At 49.1% G+C, this 19,363-nt stretch overlaps 1 protein-coding gene across 13 annotated transcripts in view; it reads left to right on the plus strand.

Annotated features, from left to right (window-relative positions):
- Positions 1-19,363, plus strand: part of auts2a (activator of transcription and developmental regulator AUTS2 a) — a 242,992-nt gene that overhangs the window by 42,685 nt on the left and 180,944 nt on the right. For all 13 annotated transcript variants that reach the window (XM_049016632.1, XM_049016631.1, XM_049016634.1 and 10 more), the window contains one exon: positions 8,787-9,023. In XM_049016632.1, the coding sequence (XP_048872589.1) occupies positions 8,787-9,023 (237 nt within the window). The remainder of the gene's footprint in view (positions 1-8,786; positions 9,024-19,363) is intronic.

Below are 19,363 nucleotides of genomic sequence, written 5' to 3' on the forward strand. Positions count from 1 at the left end.
GGAGGGTAGGGGTTTTCTGGCAGGGAGGGGCTCAAGGTCTGGCTTGGGGTCATTGGCTGCGGAGCGGTGGGGGAAAATGTTACCTTTTACTGCACTGCGCCCAACCTTTTCGCTGTGATGTTGACAAAGCAATTTTAACTTGGAGACAGGGCATGGACCGTGAACCATCCCGTCTAAGTGTCTTGCTGCTGGGACATGTTCCCTACCCTTTGGTGCGAAGGTTAATTTCAGTCGACGAGGACGGGGGGGGGGACGTTGTCAGACAGGCGTAACAGTTGCTCGTGATTCACTGCTGTGACACTGTACACCTGTCCCTCGCAATGCTGCCCCCCAGGGGAAATGGCGACTTCTTTGTTCAGACCCACTTTGCATAATTCATTGTGAATTGTTTGACTGATCCTTAGAGGTTTCAAACAAGACCTTTCTGGGTTTTGTTAATAATTTAGTTCCCGTAGGGCCTGCACACATTCTGCCTAAGCTCAGAGTTGCGTCGGGTGGCGATTGTTATGACGAAAGGCTGTTGTGTGATGGACTTGATATGGCAAGGTGCTCGGTAATTTATGTAAATGCTTTTGGCCACATAAGACAGAATCCTGCGTTTTATTTCTGCTTACTTTTGTTTTCTTTCTGCAAAATCCCAAGTGCCGTTTCATCCAAATGAAAGCTGGGTTTCACATTTGTGATGATGGTTACCCAGGCAGGAGTAAATCACTCTTTAGTGTCGCTGAGCAGCTGTGTAAATGCAGGTCACCATTGCCTGACTTATGGAAGGTCTTCTCTGAAACGCATATGGGCCACAGTCTTGGCCACACTCCGCATTCCAGAGTGCCGAGCCCTGCGGGACACGCCTGCTGCTGGCCACTCCAACTGGTGGCCCGAGTCTGTCTCCCCACCGACAGTCGGTGCAGTCAGATTTAAACACGGGAATGACGCCGAGTTAATGGATGTGAAGCCGTCCTGTCTGGACTGTGCCTCCAGGGGGCGCACTGTGCCACTTTCTGTGGTAAACGTTAGATGGGAGCAAAATTGCATCAGATGCCGGCTGGGGAGTATCAAGTCGCCCTGCAGGTTTGTAGGCCGATGCTCAGCTCGTGGGTCGCCGGGGAGTGCTTTCCTCACTCCAGCCAGCCTGGCCCCAGTCTCCTCCCATGCTCAGCAAACCTCCTGGACTAAATCCCTGCTGCCAGCAGGGTGTTACATTGTGCAGAGTGAACACTTAGTGCCAGCCAGGCGACACGGTTTGGTGGGCTCTGCTTTGATGTTTTTTACGGTGAGCCTGCAGATGAGACCGCTATCACACAAACGGGGGCCACCCTCCCCGTTCCCTAAATCACTGCCACCATGGATGAAGGGATAACAACTGATCGTTCAGCCTTCTCGTCCGAATAATTTCACTTTTCAAGCTTTCAAGATTGAATACAAAAGCAGGTGCAAAAACAGTATCGGAAACCACAAACTGTCCTCAGTACCGTCAGACAGTGTGTCTGTGCCGATATCAGCCATTGTGGCCGGCAGCATGGAAATGAAGTGTTGAAATGTCCCTTGCGTTCGCTGGCACACAGAGGCTGGGCGGGAACTGCAAATCAAGGATTTCTTTACCCAGGCAATGTTCCGGATATTCAGGAGCAAATCACCCACGTACAGAGATGTCAGAGACCTCATCTCCCGGACTGGAGGAATATTCTCTCAGCAGTTGGAAGTTAATTGAATTAGAAGCTTGATTAAAAGCAGGAATTGTGTGTGCAGCTAAGATGAAGCTACTGTTATTCGTTTCCGAATGATTAGTATGGAAAAGAGAGTGTAAAATGTTCCTCGTCATGATGGACGCAATTGTTTACTTGGCAGCAAGAGGAGTGTTGTGGAGTGTGAGTGGTGCTCAGGGCAATTAACAGCATGCTCCCACAGAAGGGATATGTACTTTGGCTGCCTTCGTTTTTGTAAAAAAAAAAAAAAAAAAAGTAGTAGAAAGTTCTCGGCTACAGTACAGAGAATTTCGGGTCTGTATTTCGAGGTCCAGGCCAAACCTGCACGCCTGAAGTGTCTGGAGACGCTCCGTGTTTAATGTCCTAGTCTCAGTGGCAGCTGCCGATCTCTGGCTGCACTTTTAAGCGGGATCTAGAGGGAATCTCTCGGCTCACCTTACAGTGGCTGCCTCAACCCTCCCCGGCTGCTGCGGGGGGAGGGGTGTGAACTGGCGGAGGCACTTTTCAGTTAGTGACAAGCAGACCCAAGGTTCACCCCCCACCCCCCTTGAGAAACAAGGACTTTACCTTCACACTCACCTGCCCCCCGTGTGATAAGCGTGTAGGCTGATACGATGTTTGCCATCCTGCTGAGATGTTGTCCTCCACTCCAGATGTTCGTCACGCAGAGAGAGAGTGTTTCCCTCAGTCTGTAACGAGGTGCATGTCACTGCATTCCTGGGCTTTTAATCACCGCTTATTCAATGTGGTCCTGTCTGTGTGGACACCAGAGCATATTTCCCTCTGCTGCTGCGGGAATGAACAATCGTGCCATTTACGTGTCGGACAACACGGAGGGGATGAGCCTCTGCCTGCTGTGTGCCAACGAGCTGCAATTTGAAAGGCCTGTGAACAGGGCGATCCCATGAATTGATTTCTGCGTGAAACATGTCATTTGCAGATTGATGATTGTCTTAACTGTGTATATGCACTGGGTGACCCTCCCCCCCACCTCACCCCTCATTGCTGCATCTTTTGAAGGCCAACTTCTGGCCTCACCGGTGTGGTGTGATGGTCTGGTTTTCATACCTTGTTGCTTAGCAACCACAGCTGTTTCCATAAAAAAAAAAACAGCCCGCGCCAGTTTAGCGCTATGACCGTGTCCTGCTTAGTGTGCCAGTCTCTGACGCACCTCTGGGAGGGGGGGGGGGGGACAGCGTGCTAACTTCTGCCGGCCTCCTCCTGGTTCTTTCTGAGCGACAGTGGCTCTGGACACGACGATGACACGGTCTGAAAGGTTTTCCAGTAGGTCCCAGTGTCCTCCCACCTGTGGTGGGCCTGCTAGACCCCATATGCTGGGGAATAATTGGGAGATCGGCCTGCGTGCCATGTCATGCCCACAATGGCCTGGCTGCACACGGTGACCTGGCAAAACATTTTATGGGTATGTCCACCAGCCACCAATCCCCCCCCCCCCCGCCCCCCTTTGGATCCTTAAATACTTCCTTGTCACGCTCCAGGCTGAGGGCAGGGGAAGTCACTTTTTACGTGCTGGAAGGACGGCGAGAACCAAAGCCAGAGCTGCTGACGTACTGAAAGACGGTGTCCACCCAAGGCTTTTATCGAAGGAGAAGGGCTGGCAAGTGGAATTGGGACCGATCTGCATTGAGGGTTGGGGTCTGGTGTGTCCGCACTGCCCACCCTTTTGTTGTCATGGGTCTGGTGTGCTGGGCTCATTTTTATGGCCTTTTCCTGGGGATGTTGGAAGATAGCAGACCCACTTGTGTTTCTTATTTATTTTGCTCTCCTCCTTCGCATTGAGCCACTGGTAGCACCAGGGGGGTGCTGTGGTTTATGGAGCATTTCCCCAAATGAGGTGTATCCTGGTAAAGGTGACGTGAGGCTGGATTAGTGGGGGGGGGCTGCTTGATTAATTGGAACGCCACAGGAATCATCTGGAAAATCTTTCCGTTTTTACCAGGACGGACTCTGCGGTGTGTAATCTGCATTCCTGGGAGAAGCCTGGCTGTAGAGGCCGGAATGCGCTGTCGAGAGCATGTGATGTTCATCTGGTCATCATCCAAATGGGATCTTCCCAGCTGTTTTTTCTTTAATATCCGGGGCACGGATCATGTCCTGAAAATGGTCTCCTATTCGCGGCTACATTTGACCACTGTGGATCCTGAGAGCATTGAAGGCCCAGTAAAAACTTTAAACAGCTCTCACGGCACAAATGGATGTCTACTACTTTGATTTTACAGAGCAGCTGTTAAACAACTTGACCCGTTAAATGTGACAAGCGTAGAGTGGCCCCTGTGTAACTGCCCGTGTTTTTATATCCCCACTATGAAAATTATTCATTTTGCAGAGCGTGAATTTTTAATTGTGATTTTGGCTTCCACTGTTATACACACGTTTCACAAGCACCTTCGACCAGAAAACTGAGCTTAAGATCCAGATTAATGGCAATTATCTGAAGCACAAGTCTGATTTAAAGGAAGATGTTAAATTACTGGAATTGCGCTGCTATGATGGTGAATGCACTGAACCTCGTTGTCCTTCACACCAGTTCACATTTGAATCCCTGCTGTTTAATAGCATTTAAATGGATGCTTATTTGATGTTGTAGCCAGTTTTGTATGTTATTCTTTGTCTTAACGGATAGAAACAAACATCCTCATATGCTATTCATTTTTTCCAAGTTCCATCCATTCATTGTTTAACTGATTGTCATGGCCAGAGTAGTGAGCGGGTTTGGACAGGTCGTAGGCTGCATAGAATGGGGGTCGGATTTGAACCTTTAACCTTACAGCGGGACTGGTTTTGTTGTTTCTGGGGCCCCCAGTCACCTTCTCCCCATCCCCCCCGGTGTAGTAACTGTTTGTGGCCAACAGGGGGCATGCAAATGCATTATTTCAGTGGTTATGTATCACTGCTCTGAATGTGTAAGGCTACAGTGCAGGTTCTTAAAATTGTATTATTAAAAAAAGTCAGCTATTCTTTGTGACATGTGACACGCCTCCCCATTTTCCTGACCCCCTTCACTTGTCGCCTCCATGGGATGGCGTCTGTACCCCCCCTCCCATCGAGCCGTGTCGTTGCTGTCAGCGCGGAAGGTCATCAGTTATGTCTCTCGGTCCTCCAGAGCAGACTCGGGCTGGGTCACGAATAATTAATAGCAGAAAATGCAAGGCTGTATCTCTGCAGATTGATGCAGAACAGCCCTCATGTTTATTTAATGAGCGTAAATGTGCCGTTACTATGAGCCCTGCATGTGATCACTCTCGCTTAGCTCTGTGAGGTCTGCTCTTGCCTGTTTAATCTGTCAGTGGGTGCACTTCTGCTAAACGACATTTGATGTCTTTCGTTTCCATGTCTTTATTTAAATACAGCAGAAATCTTTTTTTTTTTGTTAATTAATAAAGGGTGATGTGGGGGACTGTTTCACTTTGTCCCGGAGGTTTATGGGAAGACGAGTGCTGTCAGCAGATATAAATGGGAGTGCACACTGTGCTAGTGGAAGGTACATAACCTGGAGGCCAGGCGTGACTGCGGGAAAGCTGGAGTCCAGGGGAGCGTGACGTTTCTCTGCCCCAGTGATGTGCTGATTTAGCCTCTGGAGTCTATAGCGCCCTCTTGCTGTGGTTCTTATTAGGAGCTGGATGCTCTTTTTCTGGGTGAGGATGGCGAGGGGGGCATTGTCATGTGTCTCTGGGCAGAGCCATTATTATTTGAGGCACCCCCGCCCTGGAAGATCGACATGGATTCTCTAGGGGTCGGAGTAGCATCCCTATCTTATTTTACTGGGACATCTTAGGTGTTCCTCCTTTTCTCCCTGCAGACGGGCCAGGTTGATGGTATGGAACGAACAGCCCTTCGCCTTTATTCAGCGCTGAAACATTCAGCCCCCTCTCTCTGCCTTGGCAGCCCGCTGACAGACAGATACGGGGGGGGGGGGAGGTGGTCAGATAAAATAAAATAAATGCCTGTCAGTGGGGCCACGCGAATCCAGTCCGCTCGCTTCGCTGGGATGGCCACTAATCTGTGATGCTCCAGCGTTGATGGCTCCATAAATAAATTTTTAACCCTGTCTGGTTTTACCCATGACTTCAGGGTACTCTGTGATATGGGGGATTCCAGAACCTCTCTGGTGGGGGGTGGGGGTGAGCCTGTCCCGTGGGGTGAGCCTGTCCCGTGGGGTCCCCAGTATGGCTCTCACTTATTCATACGCTCTGTCAGACTGGCGGTTCGGCCAAGTGCGTCTCCGACTGCAAAGGCCAGGATGGTCAATCGGAGGCCAGTGTTCTGCCGCGAAGCAGGAATTTTAGGCCAAGGTGGTCTGAAGAAAATACAGTGAACTATGGTTGAAATCTTGCCGAAATTTACTGTGGGACCCGCCCACACACGTGCGCTCTGCAAATTTTAGCACCATGATTTAAAAATACCAGAATTGCATTGCTTTTGAAAAACATTCAGAAATACCAAGCTTTAATGTCTGGAAGGTGTGGTAGGGAGGTGTGACCCCAGAAGACCACCTTGATGTTCATAATGTCACCCCCCCAGTTTCCCAGTGGTTTGCCAATGTCAGGTTTGAAACTCCTTCTGGGTTTAATGATGGTGTCTGGGGGTCCTCAGGTTAGACCGCAGTGTCCACTGGGGGGCTGGCTTCATGGAAGCGGACCCCCACCGAGGCCCACTGAGACCTGTCGGGCCAATCAGCCTCATATCCCCATGGCAACTGTACCTACGAACAGCTTAACAAGGTGCCCCTCCCCCAACCCTGCTGAATCCACTCTGTCACCCTAATGCCAGACAGGTCCTGTGTTCACCCTCAGCCGGCTTTCGGAGTGGAGGTGATGTACCAGTGATGGCCGTAAGGCACTGCATTCATGGGATTTGGTTACTATATCATCAGAATGGAAAGCTCCGGAAGCCCCTTTCGACACCACATGTGCTGATTCCATGCAGAGGCCCACTGATGGTGTATCCTGGTCCCCCCAGCCTCTCACGAGCTTCCACACGGGACGGGGAGCCCCACAGACTGCCTGCCGTCAAAGGCAGATCAGTTAATTGTCAAACATCGCTCTGACTTATTATTCCTGTTATTTAATTTATTTGAACAAATCGCCTATGAATACAAGCCATTCAGCTGTAACCTATTACTCAGGGTTTTTGTTTTGTTTTTACCTTGCGAAGCATCTGAGAGTCATTTTGCCACAGTCGTTGTCTCCCTGCATGTAACTGCTAAAGGCTGAGTGTTTGTGTTTGGTCTCAGGGAAACAGGCAGGTTCTGGGGACTCGTTTGTGAAAGGTCGGTGTTCCCCATGTTCCCCGCAGCTGAGATGGACTGACTTCGGAGCACTCGAGTTGTCCCTCTCGGTTTGTCCAGATTTAATCTGTCGGAAGGCTCTCAACTGCTGGGTGCCGCCGCTGACGTGGTGCCCTTGGGCACGAGTGAGAGCTTCACCACCTCAGCGAGAGTCCAGCAGTGGGGATGGATCTGTGGCTCATCGTGTAGCTGAAGGGCATCCTTGGCGCCTCCTGTGCATATTTAAGCTCTGATTGGGAACGTGATGCTGCTTTGTTATTGGACCCTGCCAGTACATTCCTTTCCTGTCCTATGAGTGCTTAGGACATCCTGTCTTCCTGTCCTGCCTGTGCCGTCCCCCGCGGTCAGGATGAATCCGCCGCCTGCTGAGCTGAGCCAAGCTGAGCCAGGCCCGGCAGAGAGATGCCGTCGCCACGGGTCCACTTGAGGGGTGGCAGGCTCGCAGATGGGTCTGCAGGAGAGCTGGGCCATCAGCAGTTTCAGTTTTTCGGTGCGGAACCGCTCTAAAGATTACTGAGGGGACCACAACTGGATCGGGGCACCAACACACTACATCAGCCTCTTACGATGTAAACAGGAATTGAGACCCAGCTGGCCTAAAACTACATGTAGGGTGCAATTAAAAAGCATTGAAAAACAGACTTCAGCTGTCCGTGGTCAGTGCTGTAATGGGATGGTGACAGCGCTGGTTGGGCCCTAATGTATCGGTTGGCTTGACACTTGTAAAACTCCAGCTGTTATTTTCCTAGCGTAAGTTTCCCCGCTTTGTTAAGGTTGCACTTCTCCAAATGGTGGGTGGCGGGGGGGGGGGCATTAAACTGAAGTGGGACTACATGTAAAGGCTGAACACTGCACCCAGACCCTCACTGGCTCGTAATAAATCCCCGGTTTGTCATCAGGTTAACGAAGCCATCTCAGTATCGCACATGACCCCAGTGTTTCCATGCTGACCAGTGAGCTGATAACATGAAATGGACAGCCAAATGACCCTTCCAGTGAGCAAATCGATTTATCACGTTCGGTACCCCGTCTGTGAACATGTTGCGGTCTGTGTTCCAGTGCATCCAACCTCCTTGAGGTCTCAGGTCATTTCAGGGTGGATATCCGCCCTGATGCTCTAAAGCCCTTCCCCCTTCTCTGTGCCATTCTCAGTATTACAGGGCATCTCAAGGTCTTTGTAGGTCCTTGACCTGCAAAGCCTCACACGTTCATCAGCTTTTCTTTTCTCCATCTCTCAGTCTCCTCTGTGCTGAGCTGCAGGAGGCCATGTAAGTATGCGATGTGCTCGGTTGAAACATTCCACTCTGTGCCAAATGACCCATGACCATGGCTCATTCGACCCCTTGAGTCGGGACCCATTCTGGTCGTGTTTGGATCTGTAGAGAATTTTGGAGTGGGGGGGGCTCCCATTTCTCCCCGTATTAGCCCCTCCCTGGTCCGCTGCATGACTGTGAGTGATGGTATCAGCTTGTGGGACTATAGCAATTGGTAGGCAGCTTCTCAGCCTTGGTGTCGGGGGGCTGATTTACCGGGGCACCGTTCTCCATGGTTTTTCCTGGCCAGGCCGCTTTTCTCGATTTCAGTTCCCGTAACTTCGCCCTTTTGCTATTACGATCCGTCTCATTCCCCTTTGTAAACTGCCTTTTCACTGCCTGTTTAAAGCTCCTGTGATTTTTCTGTGTCCCCGAGTCGGTCGGCCTTACAGTTATGGGACGGCGCCCCTGGTTCCCACTGACGGATGCTGAATTCCTGTTTGTGTGTTTTCCTCTCCACAGAAGGACATGTCCATCAAGCCCCAGGATCGCATTGCGAGCCGGCCCGGACCGCTGCACAAGAAGAGGCCGGGTCGGGTGCCGAATGGGCTGAGTCTGGGCCCACGCAAGGCCCGACTGGCCGGCCACAACCACCGGCACCACCGGCAGAACCACCAGCGCCGCTCAGATCAGGAGAACAACCCCCAGCTGGTGCGCCTGCTCAGCCAGAAGAAGAGGATGCTGAAGAAGCAGAGGGCGGTAAGTGTGTATGTGTGTAAGTGCACTGTGCATGTGTGCGTGTCAGCATGTACAGCGTGTTGCATGAGTGAGGTGGGTGGTGTTGGGGGGGGGCCCACTCTGGTCAGCCCTCTCTGGATCAGGACAGTTTGCTGTCATTCTGCTGTATTCATCCTGCGGTTCCGTGTGAGATGCTGAGTTAGTCTTACAAGGTAAAATCGTTTCTATTTTTTTACTGACGGAATTTTCCAGTATAGTTTACATACCGGAACCTCATTAGGGATATGGTCTTTTTCCCTCTTAAACTTATTTGTTTTCAAAGTCATTTAGGATGCTTGTAATAACATGGATTTTTCTCTGGAGTCGCACTTAAATGATGTATACTAGGTATTTTAGTTCTTAGTATAAGTGCATTGTTAATAAATCATGAGAATAGGGTGACCTTTTACTGTTGGTTGGCAGCTTAATTTTTAGGGGACCTTTTATTTTTCTTGAGAAGCATAATATGTTCACAGCACTGCACGGTGCCGCTGTATGGCTGGACTGGGTATTCACTGCCTGATCTGCTTTTTAAAGTCCCAATTTATTTAAATTAGCCCTGTCCTTCACTGATGGACTGCCTGCAATCTGTTACACGTTGTTGATTTTTATTAAGTGGGACAGAAAATTGTCCATGAGACAGTTAAACTTTACACACCGCGAGAGTGACTGTGTCTTCGTTACTACGTCGTGTGCTTCCATGGAAGGGAAGACCATGGGATTGTTTAAGGTGGTGATGTGCGCTGGTCTGCTTCCTTCTCTGCCAGCCCCATGTCCCAGACAGACGTGGGCCACTTTCTACAACTTCCATATGGTTTCCACAAACTCCCATAAAAACGTCTAAATAACAAACAAGTACAGACGCTGCTCTACTTACACACTTTCAACTTATGAACTTTCAGACATACGAATGAATAGGACCGTAAATCTAAATTTTGTTCATTGGGCTCACGTTTCCTGTCCACAACATCAGTTTTTTTTTCTGCGTGCCAATTCAGCCTAGTACGACTTCTGACTGCTATTCTCGCCGCACAGCAGTGTAACGTGCGTACTCCCAGCATCCTAGTTCTTTGTACTTGCGTATAGCCTTAAAGTACTGTTAAATAACCACTTGCGAACATTTAAAATTATGAATGGCCATTCTTAACGTATCTCATTTGTAAGTAGAGGAGCGTCTGTAAACACAACTGATTGTGGAGACTGCAGGGCGGTGCCCCCTACCTGTCGGCAGCGGGAAGTCGGTCCAGAGGGGCTGTCAGGGCAGGTAAAGATCAGAGAGGAGAGAGGACACCAATTATGCAATGAGATGCAATCGACAGCCAGATGCATCGGCCGGCCAGCCGACCCTCTCAAAGCAGACACCCCGGGCCCTTTGATTAATTGTGTCATTACGTATGATGAATGCGGTGACGCAGCTCCTCTACTAATAAGATTAGCTGCCTGGGTATCCTCTTTAGCTGCGGCAGCGGATCTAGTGAGGTGTGTGCAGGGACGCTCTGCGTTAACGCCCCTAATGAATATTAATGGATCCTTGACACGCTGACAACACCCCCCACCAGCAAGTCCCTCACCCAAACAGGCTCCGCAAAGAGAGCAAAGGTCATAGTTCGTACCCTGTTGCCGTGGGCACGGCCTGGTGATGGCGCTCCCTGCTCCGGCTTGCTAGCGAGGCCGTCCAGAGTCTCCGTGCGGATAACGGGTTGCCTTTCCCGGGGAGCTGCGGTCCGTCAGCCTGGCCGTCGTGTCCTTCACGTCGGATGTCTTAACTTCAAGTTGTTCCAATTAATCCTTGAAAACCCTTATTAAGTTGTAAATTCTAGTTTACTAGATATTATTTTTTTTGAGGTCGTACATTCACAATAGGTCCCCCCATGTCCGCAATTTCAGAAATAATTAATACATTTTAAATAGCACACAAATCATGAGGAAATCTCACACTATCCCGCCCGGGATGTGAATCGCCCCACCCATTACTCACTTAGTAGCCATCTCAGTTATCACTTTGGCTGGTTGTTTGTTTGTTTTTAAATAACTATATTTTAAAAAAACAGTATTTATGAAGAAGGTAAGTGCAGTTCAAAAATATTTGTAGAGCAAGACTATGTTCACATTATTGTATTGTTAGAAATGTTTCATTCTTGTTAATCTCTTATTGTCCATATATATAAATAGAGAGAGAGAGAGATACTTCGGTACTATATGAGGTTTGTGGCATCCTGGACTATTGTATTTCAGTCATTGTATTGTTGTATTTTATGCTGAAAAATATTTCATTTAAGATTTAGGAGATTAACTTTTTAGGAGTATGCTACCAGGTCAGTTGTTAATCACTGACTTTTGATGTGCACAGGCAGAGATACACATTGATCATTTTTGTGTTTTGAGCCCTTTCACTGTGTGTGAAAAATCTTGTTCATATTTACAAAGAGACAACCTCTGTCACGAGATAATAGTTCATCATTTTGAGGTCATAGCAACTCTTGCATACCCCTTGGTTTTCCAGATTATTTTAAAGACAAATATTTAATTAAATTTAATATTAGAGTGTTCACGTTTGTGCTTTACTTTCAAACTGTTGCTTTCTTGCAGGCACTGTCGGTAAATGGACCCAGTGCAATTATTAATATAGATGTATGAAAATATCAGAAAATTGAGCATACCCTTACTTTCCATAACATTTAATAGTTAAATAATTGGTGCTCAAAATAGCATGGGCTGTAGCACCTATCAGAACACATGGTAGCTAGGCATCTTGTCTAAGGCATTGTCTTTGAAGCTGCCATCCATGAGAAAGTAAAAATTTCAAATATTCAATAATCGAACAAATCTGCTACTTCACATGCACGTCATGTTGGATAATGGGGCATTGAACGTCTTAGTCTAAGTCCGTTGTTCCTCTGTTTTGTGTGAAGTCTCTTGGTAGGAGGATTTCTCATAACTGAGGCACCCATGCCTTGATTGTTGCTTGTAAAGTTTGATTTATTATTCACACATGAATTGTTAGATTATTTTTAATACAAACTTCAATGAACAGTGGATATAGTCACTTGTAGTGTAAATGTATGGATATTGATTCTGGTAAAGCATAATTCTGCTTACAGTTTGATCTTTAATTTGGCTTAAAGTGACATGAAAATGGTCTTTAAAACTCTTAAACTTCACATCCGGATTTCTGTAGACATCCATTGATGGGGCCAGTCTTTCAGCAGATGTATAGCACTGACCCCCCCCTCAAAATCACACCCAGCCACTCTTTTCCATGACACCGTACCTTCATTTCTTTCTATCCTTTCCTATCCTATCGAGCTGTCTTCCCGCACTCCTTGCCTCCTCTGGTCACGTATATGCTGATGTAGGGCCTCCCGATGGGAAGCATCAGACAGCAGCAGCGTGGGGAGCTGCCGGCTCATGACAGGACGTGAGCTGGGCTTTCCCCGCTGCCCCCCTCCCCCACCCAGAGCGTGAGCGTGAAGACGCCAGATGGCGGCACCTGCCAGTCTCAAGGTAGCCTGGCACGTGTGTGTGTGTGTGTGTGTGTGTGTGTGTGTGTGTGTGTGTGTGTGTGTGTGTGTGTGTGTGTGTGTATATATATATATATATATATATATATAAATAAAAATATGTATGTGTGTGTGTGTAGAGGGTGGGGGGTGTGGGTATGGCAGATGGGTCTCATCGTCTCTTGCCACGTGTGCCCAGTGAGCTGCGGCAGCCACTGGTGACAAGTGACACCCAAAGTGCTATTTACAGTTTTGGATGGTGGGTTCTGTGGCACCTTCATGCCACCCCCAGAGGGCGCTATACGATGATGGCGGTGGCAAGAGCAACAAAACAACCGAAACTTACAGGTAGGGGGGGAGACAGATTTCTCAGTGCCCCCCTCAGGAATATTTGGGGCCCGAGGAGATGGTCTGAACAGTGCTGCTTTCAAGGAGCAAACTTGCACAGTTATGTATTTGGTTAGTGTCAGCCATCGTACCTAGTATGTGTGTGGGGTTTGGGGGAGGTGTGCATGGAAATCAACTCCATGGAGATCAACTGTTTGCATTCCGTTATGGGGAAAGCAGTGGAGGGAGCATTTTTTCCATCCCATCACTCCGTAAACAGCGTTGTCTCTTTTTCCCACCCCCATTTATTTAATGCAGAATGTGAAATGACATTTTTAGGAGGAGTGGGTGGGGGTTAGGGGACATGGATGGAAACCACGAGCAGAGTGACGGGCGCTAAACAGTGGCACATTTCACTGTGGTCATAATTCAGCGGACGCTTTCCTTCCGTGTCTTTTATCCACATGCCACGGGAGGTTTTACGCTTGCTGGCATTCGATCCTACAGAAGGAATGTAACATTTTATGCTCAAAAAATAGTGAGAGCTTCTGAGAGAAATCACAGATTCCTTTAATGTTTTAACCACATGGGGTGACCTCAAGCTTTGGGTTCTCCTCTCCCAGAAGTCGCCTCAGTTTCGATGGTTCACACTGAAACATGCCCAACAGATGTGTGCCTGGCATGTATGGATTTTACCCATTCTGTTTAGCAGCAGCTTTTATCCAAAGTCATGTACATTTTTTGAGATAGCAGGGTCAGACAGTCCCTGGAGCAACTGGAGGTTAAAAGTCTTGCTCAGGGGCACAATGGTGATATCACTCTGCTGACTATAGGACTTGAACCAGCGACCTTCTGATCACAGGCACAGCGTTCTAACCTGCTGAGCCACACACTGCTATTTTAGTGACGCATGTTTGGTGTCCCAGTACGTCTTGGTGCAGGGCTTCTTTACTGATTGGTCACTACCCTGCTCACCATTACTCTTAATTGGCCCTGCGAAGGACGCCAGGTGCGGTGACTTTGTGGCCCCTCGGAGCGCAGAGTCAGACAGCATGGAGGCCAGCAGGCCCTTAATCCCCACACGCCTGCCTGTGACTCACTTCTCTGGGACGCTGCTGGAGATGCGCCTCCCCTTCGGGTTTCAGGTGACCTCCAGAAAAGGTAGGGGGTGTTTACTGCCAGAGCCACACTGAAAAAGTCGCCGGGAGCCTCCCAGGTGCGATTAGACCCCCTCTATCCCTTACAGATAGCCGGGGTCTGTGGTGATTTATCGGGTAGGAAGTGCACTGAGGTAATGAGTTTGCACAGTGGGTAGAGTGTTGATTTAGGAACGGACTGGAAAGTCACAGGTTTTATTTCTGAAATAACTCCACTGTTAGTCCTTTGAGCAGGACGGAGGTACTAACTGTCCCTAAGAGAACATCTGCCTGGCATTTGAAATAATATTTGGTGAAAAAATAAGCTGGACTTGCATCATTATGCTTCTGTGTCCCTGTCTGCGTATCACCGGGGGGGTTTCTCAGCATTAGGTGGCCCAGGCTCTCGGCATCTGGCCTGACGCCATCATGGGCTCTCAGTATCAGGCCTGAATCACCATTGCCGGGTGGGTTTCTCAGCAATAGGTGGCCCGGGCTCTTGGCAGCTGGCTTGATGCCATCATGGGCTCTCAATATCAGGCCTGAATCACCATTGCCGGGTGGGTTTCTCAGCATTAGGTGGCCCAGACTCTCGGCGGCTCGCTTGACGCCATTGTGGGTTCTCAATATCAGGCCTGAATTGCCATCGCCGGGTGGGTTTCTCAGCATTAGGTGGCCCCGGTTCTCGGCGGCTGGTTTGACGCCATCGTGGGCTCTCAGTATCAGGCCTGAATTGCCATCGCTGGGTGGGTTTCTCAGTATTAGGTAGCCCGGACTCTCAGCGGCTGGCTTGATGCCATCATGGGCTCTCAGTATCAGGTCTGAATCACCATTGCCGGGTGGGTTTCTCTGCATTAGGTGGCCCGGGCTCTCGGCGGCTGGTTTGACGCCATCGTGGGCTCTCAGTATCAGGCTGGAATCACCATCGCCAGGTGGGTTTCTCGGCATTAGGTGGCCTGGGTTCTTGCCAGCTGGCTTGACGCCATCACAGCTCTCGTAGCAGCCCCATATTTGCATGAAATTGAGGCTGTTGAACGAACGCTGATGTCTGTTTGCCTACAGCGTTTATCATTTTTATTGCTACCGTTGTTGTTGCTGTCGATTGTCTCTCTGGCGCTTAATGGCGATTCTGTGAAAGTGCCTGCAGCTCCTTCTTGTTGTGTAGGCCCTCGGGTTCATGGAGGAGTTTAATCTGGGTGCAAGAGAGAACATTATGTGGCGTGCCCAGAGAGCCCCCCGGCAGGAGACTGACAGTGGGCCTGTCTCTCCCTGTGACACCCCCCCCACCCCCCAAACTCGTGCAGCACGGTCCCCGGCGTGTAGGCCTGAGCAGCATCAGTCTGTCGTTTGCACCGACTGATGCCTCCTTTCAGGATTGCAGGAGTTATGACTGACGTGTTAGTGTTTGACAGGCTGCGATTCGTGGTTCTGCGCTCTGACTCTAAAAGGGTCTCTCTCAAGCCCCTGAGCTGGCGTAGGGTTATTTCCATTTGTAAGCCGCTTCTTCTCTGGCGACGTTTGAGCGCCTTCTGCATGAAGCGGACATGTCCCGTGCCTGGGGGGACCTGCCGCCTAACCAGACATGGGGGGTGGGGTTTATGCCCTGCTCAGGTGATGTTTACGAGTGATCTTCAGTTTGCTGATTCTGCACTTGAGGTTATAAAGGGTTACGAAGGGTGGGGGTGCTTCAGAGGGTCACATGATAGTGGTTTATATCAGGCGGTTTCAGAGGAGTAAACATGATCTCAGTGGCTTATATCAAGGACAAATATTTTCATAGTCATTTGTTTGACAGTAATAATCCTGCCGAATGACCCATTTTTCATTTATGGCCAGCAATCGCTAACATCTCGGAGCATGTGGAATTCTCCTTGCCACTGTTCCTCTGCAGCCCTGGGGCCCCTTGGGTCCCCTCGCGACAGGCCCCGTCTTCCGTGTCTTCGGCAGCGGCCATTTTAATTCTTCCCTGTTTCTGTGAAAAATGTTTCCTTTTGAAGTGTCAAACAAAGATAAAACAAGGCACAAATGTTAATGAGAGTCATTTTCAGCTTTTTCACATTAAAGGGCCTTTTCTTGTCATGAGCTGGTTTAGCCATGAGGAGTGGCTCCTAAGCCAGGTGGCTGGGTGCCGCAGCAGTGCCAGTGGCTGGGGGAGCCAACAGGTAGCTTATGCACGGCTTCCCTCGGTGGGTCGTCCCATCCGGTAAATTAACAGACATCAAACTCTAACTGTATAACCCATTGCTGCATCCCCCTGCCTCCTCCCCCATGCCCAATCTCCATCTTGCTCACTTGGTGAAACTGCCTCCCCACTTGGTTCTCGTGGCACCTGACTGGAAGCGATCATGGTCATGTCTTCTGGCTCTCTCCCTCCATCAGCCCTCTCTGTTGTCGAAAGGGGGAAAAAAATGAAGAGGAAAAAGAAGAACCCCTTCACCACCACCCCCCTCCCCACACCCCACGCCCCTACCTGAGCTATAGAGGTGATTAAAGTGCTTGAGAAGCTGCCGGTTGGCATTGTGACTCTGCAGGAGTCCTGGCGCCAGCCATCAGGTGACCTATCATTAACGTGGTCGGAACACAAGGATGGCTAGAATCGATTTACCTCCACCACACACAGATTTTTTGGGAGGTCGGCTCTGTTCCCTAGAACGAAAGGTGAACAAGCAAACACACAGTGGTTGGAATTTTATGAAAGTGTGTCCCCTTCATTTGGGATCTAAATACGTCCTGCGTCAGTGCGTACATTCACTGCGTACATTCAGTGTATGTCTGTGTCTGTGTGTGGATTAGATTTATATTACATTGTCCCCCACAATGTAATAAAAACTTATTTTTTCAGGTCCCCACAGTGATCTATGAATGCAGTCAAAAATCTAAAAATATTTTGTTCATATTTTGCTCATATTTTGTTTGAATACTTATGGTTAAGGTTAGGGTAGGGGTTAGGGTCGTCATGTTTGGATTTGAGTTTTCCCCATAAAAATGAATGGAGAGTCTTGCCAAAGATATAATTACAACCCTGTGTGTGTGTGTGGTCTTCCTGTCTGCCTGCCTTCCTCCACCTTAAACATGCCTTTACAGCCTCACCTTCCCGATAATGGGCTGAACTCCACCGTTTCTGGCCTAATGGATGATTCTGTGCATTTGACCCTGCTTGTCTTGTGTGGAGCTGCCTGCTGCAGATGTTCCTGCCGAAATGTAGTGAAATCAGCACGTCTGGCTGCAGCCTGAAGCCATAATCTGTGTGGATGCCGCGATTTACTGAAGCTTGCTCTCTGAAAGCTCCCCTCCCTATAGGAAAGCATGTAATGACGCTCTGTGCATTCCTCCTGATGCAGGCCAGCTGTGTGGTGATCCCCTCCCTACCCCCGCCTTGACCCCTGCTGATTAGCTGAGGTCTGGGTGCACTCTCTCTGAGACGCTCGAGTTCCAAAAATAAAAGCAGTTTGCCAATCATCCTGCCGTGAGGGACATGTACTGACAGGGTCGTACGCCGTATGTGAATCTGCTTAAGGAGTGTCAGCATTGTGCAGGTCAGGGCGTATAGCAGTAGGTGCCCAGTGGGAGGCGCCCAAGGCCCAAGCAAAGACGTTAAATATTCATATTTATTCAGGGCTACTTTCCAAGGTCAGTTCAAGTTTGATCAGTTAAGACGTACCTGTTAAACATACTGGCACTAAGGAGAGTAGCTTTGTCTGCAAGGAGACAGGATTGTGGACATACTGGCAGGGTGATGCACCTGCTGGTGGTTTGGTGATGCTTCTTACTATAAATGTCCTATTCAGAAGTGGAGGTTCAAAGTTACAGATTCTGTGTCAGTCCCAGAGATGGATAGTTCAGGTCCAGAAAGTAAAAATCCAGACCAAAATTTTGCTTCAACCAATCAGTATAAAGAGTCACAGTCACAGCGTACTCAACTGATTGGTTGAAACAAAATCTTGGTCTGGATTTTTGCTTTCTGGACCTGAACTATCCACCTCTGGTCAGTCCAGTTCATAAGCTGCCTTTGCGGTGCATGTTTGCAGCTACAATATTGTGCTGGCTTTGGTCCCTAATAGAGGGCTTGTTAAAAACCTGTCCAGCATATTTCTGGTGCCAAGAACACTAGATAGAGGTAAGGGGGCTGGGATCCACAGCTGAAGACCCACCCACTAGGGGGTGCTGGTGTACCGTATGGCTATTCCCCGAAACGACCTCCAGCGTGGTATTATTGCCACTTTACTCATTGCCTTCATTTCTGCCGAAACACAGTCAAGGCACCAGCATCCCACTTCGCCTCCATTGATGTACGTGTCAAAAAAAGGCCTCATTGTTTCCACCACCTTGAGGCAGCTGGCTTGCCTTTCTGATGATTTTACAGCAGTTTTGAAGCAGCTCCCGTGGCACCATGTTGACGTCAGAGACTGGGGCAGCATCGCCGGGGCGACTAGCATAACCACTGATAAAGATTCCCTCCCTCTGCCCGGCGAACGCGCCGCTTCCCCACTAATTGCTTGTAATTGAATCCTTTGTTGCCCTATCAGTCAGCAGCATATTGTCTCACTACAAACTATGATTAAATTTCCGAATCCTCCTAGAGCTCGGCTCACGGGGAGTATATTATTTGTTGTTATTGTTGGGGGAGTTACGCCTGATTGCTGTTTATTTACGTGTGCATTTCTGTCACCGACAGGGTTTATCGACTTCTAAAGGAGGAGAAGTAATTTGATTTGTGGGTGTATGAGCTCGCCGTCGGCCCCTTGTTGGCCGATTGCGTCTGATCTTTTCAGGCGCTGTCAGGTAGGGCAGCACGGCACGTGCATGCTCCAAATCCCGCCGCCACATGGAGTGAGGTGGAGCAAGTGCGGAAATCACACTATGGTTCAGGCGACAGAACCCAGCTCACGTCTTGGCAAACAAAAAAACTGCCCCCTTAGTGTCCAGAGGTCTCCCCAAGGAGCTTAAATCAAAGTGATGAAGCTGTGTGGCCACCGGCAAAGTTCTTGTTCGCGAATGGATCGCTCTGTGGCCGGGATTGCATTCCCCGCCGTCTGGCTCTGCCGACTGGATGCCGCTTGGTAAATCGGAACGTCATGTGAACTCCGATGTCAGGCATTACCCTAAACCACTTCTCTGAAGATGAAGCTGCTAAATACAGAGAATCCATTGTGTTTTTTGCCAGGGAATTTACATAAACTTATAACAATGGCCTTTAAAAATCCAGATGTCTGTCTGAATGTTGTAAACATTTGCTTTTTTTGGGATGGTTCTGGTTTTCCAGATGCAGTCTGTGAGTGTACGCTAGAGTAAGGGGCTGCTTTAAAAAGGTCAGTGTGTGCAGCTCACTTGCTGTGAAGAGCCGTTTTCGCTTCTTTTT

Source organism: Brienomyrus brachyistius, chromosome 6 (assembly GCF_023856365.1).
Source record: "Brienomyrus brachyistius isolate T26 chromosome 6, BBRACH_0.4, whole genome shotgun sequence".
NCBI lineage: Eukaryota > Metazoa > Chordata > Actinopteri > Osteoglossiformes > Mormyridae > Brienomyrus > Brienomyrus brachyistius.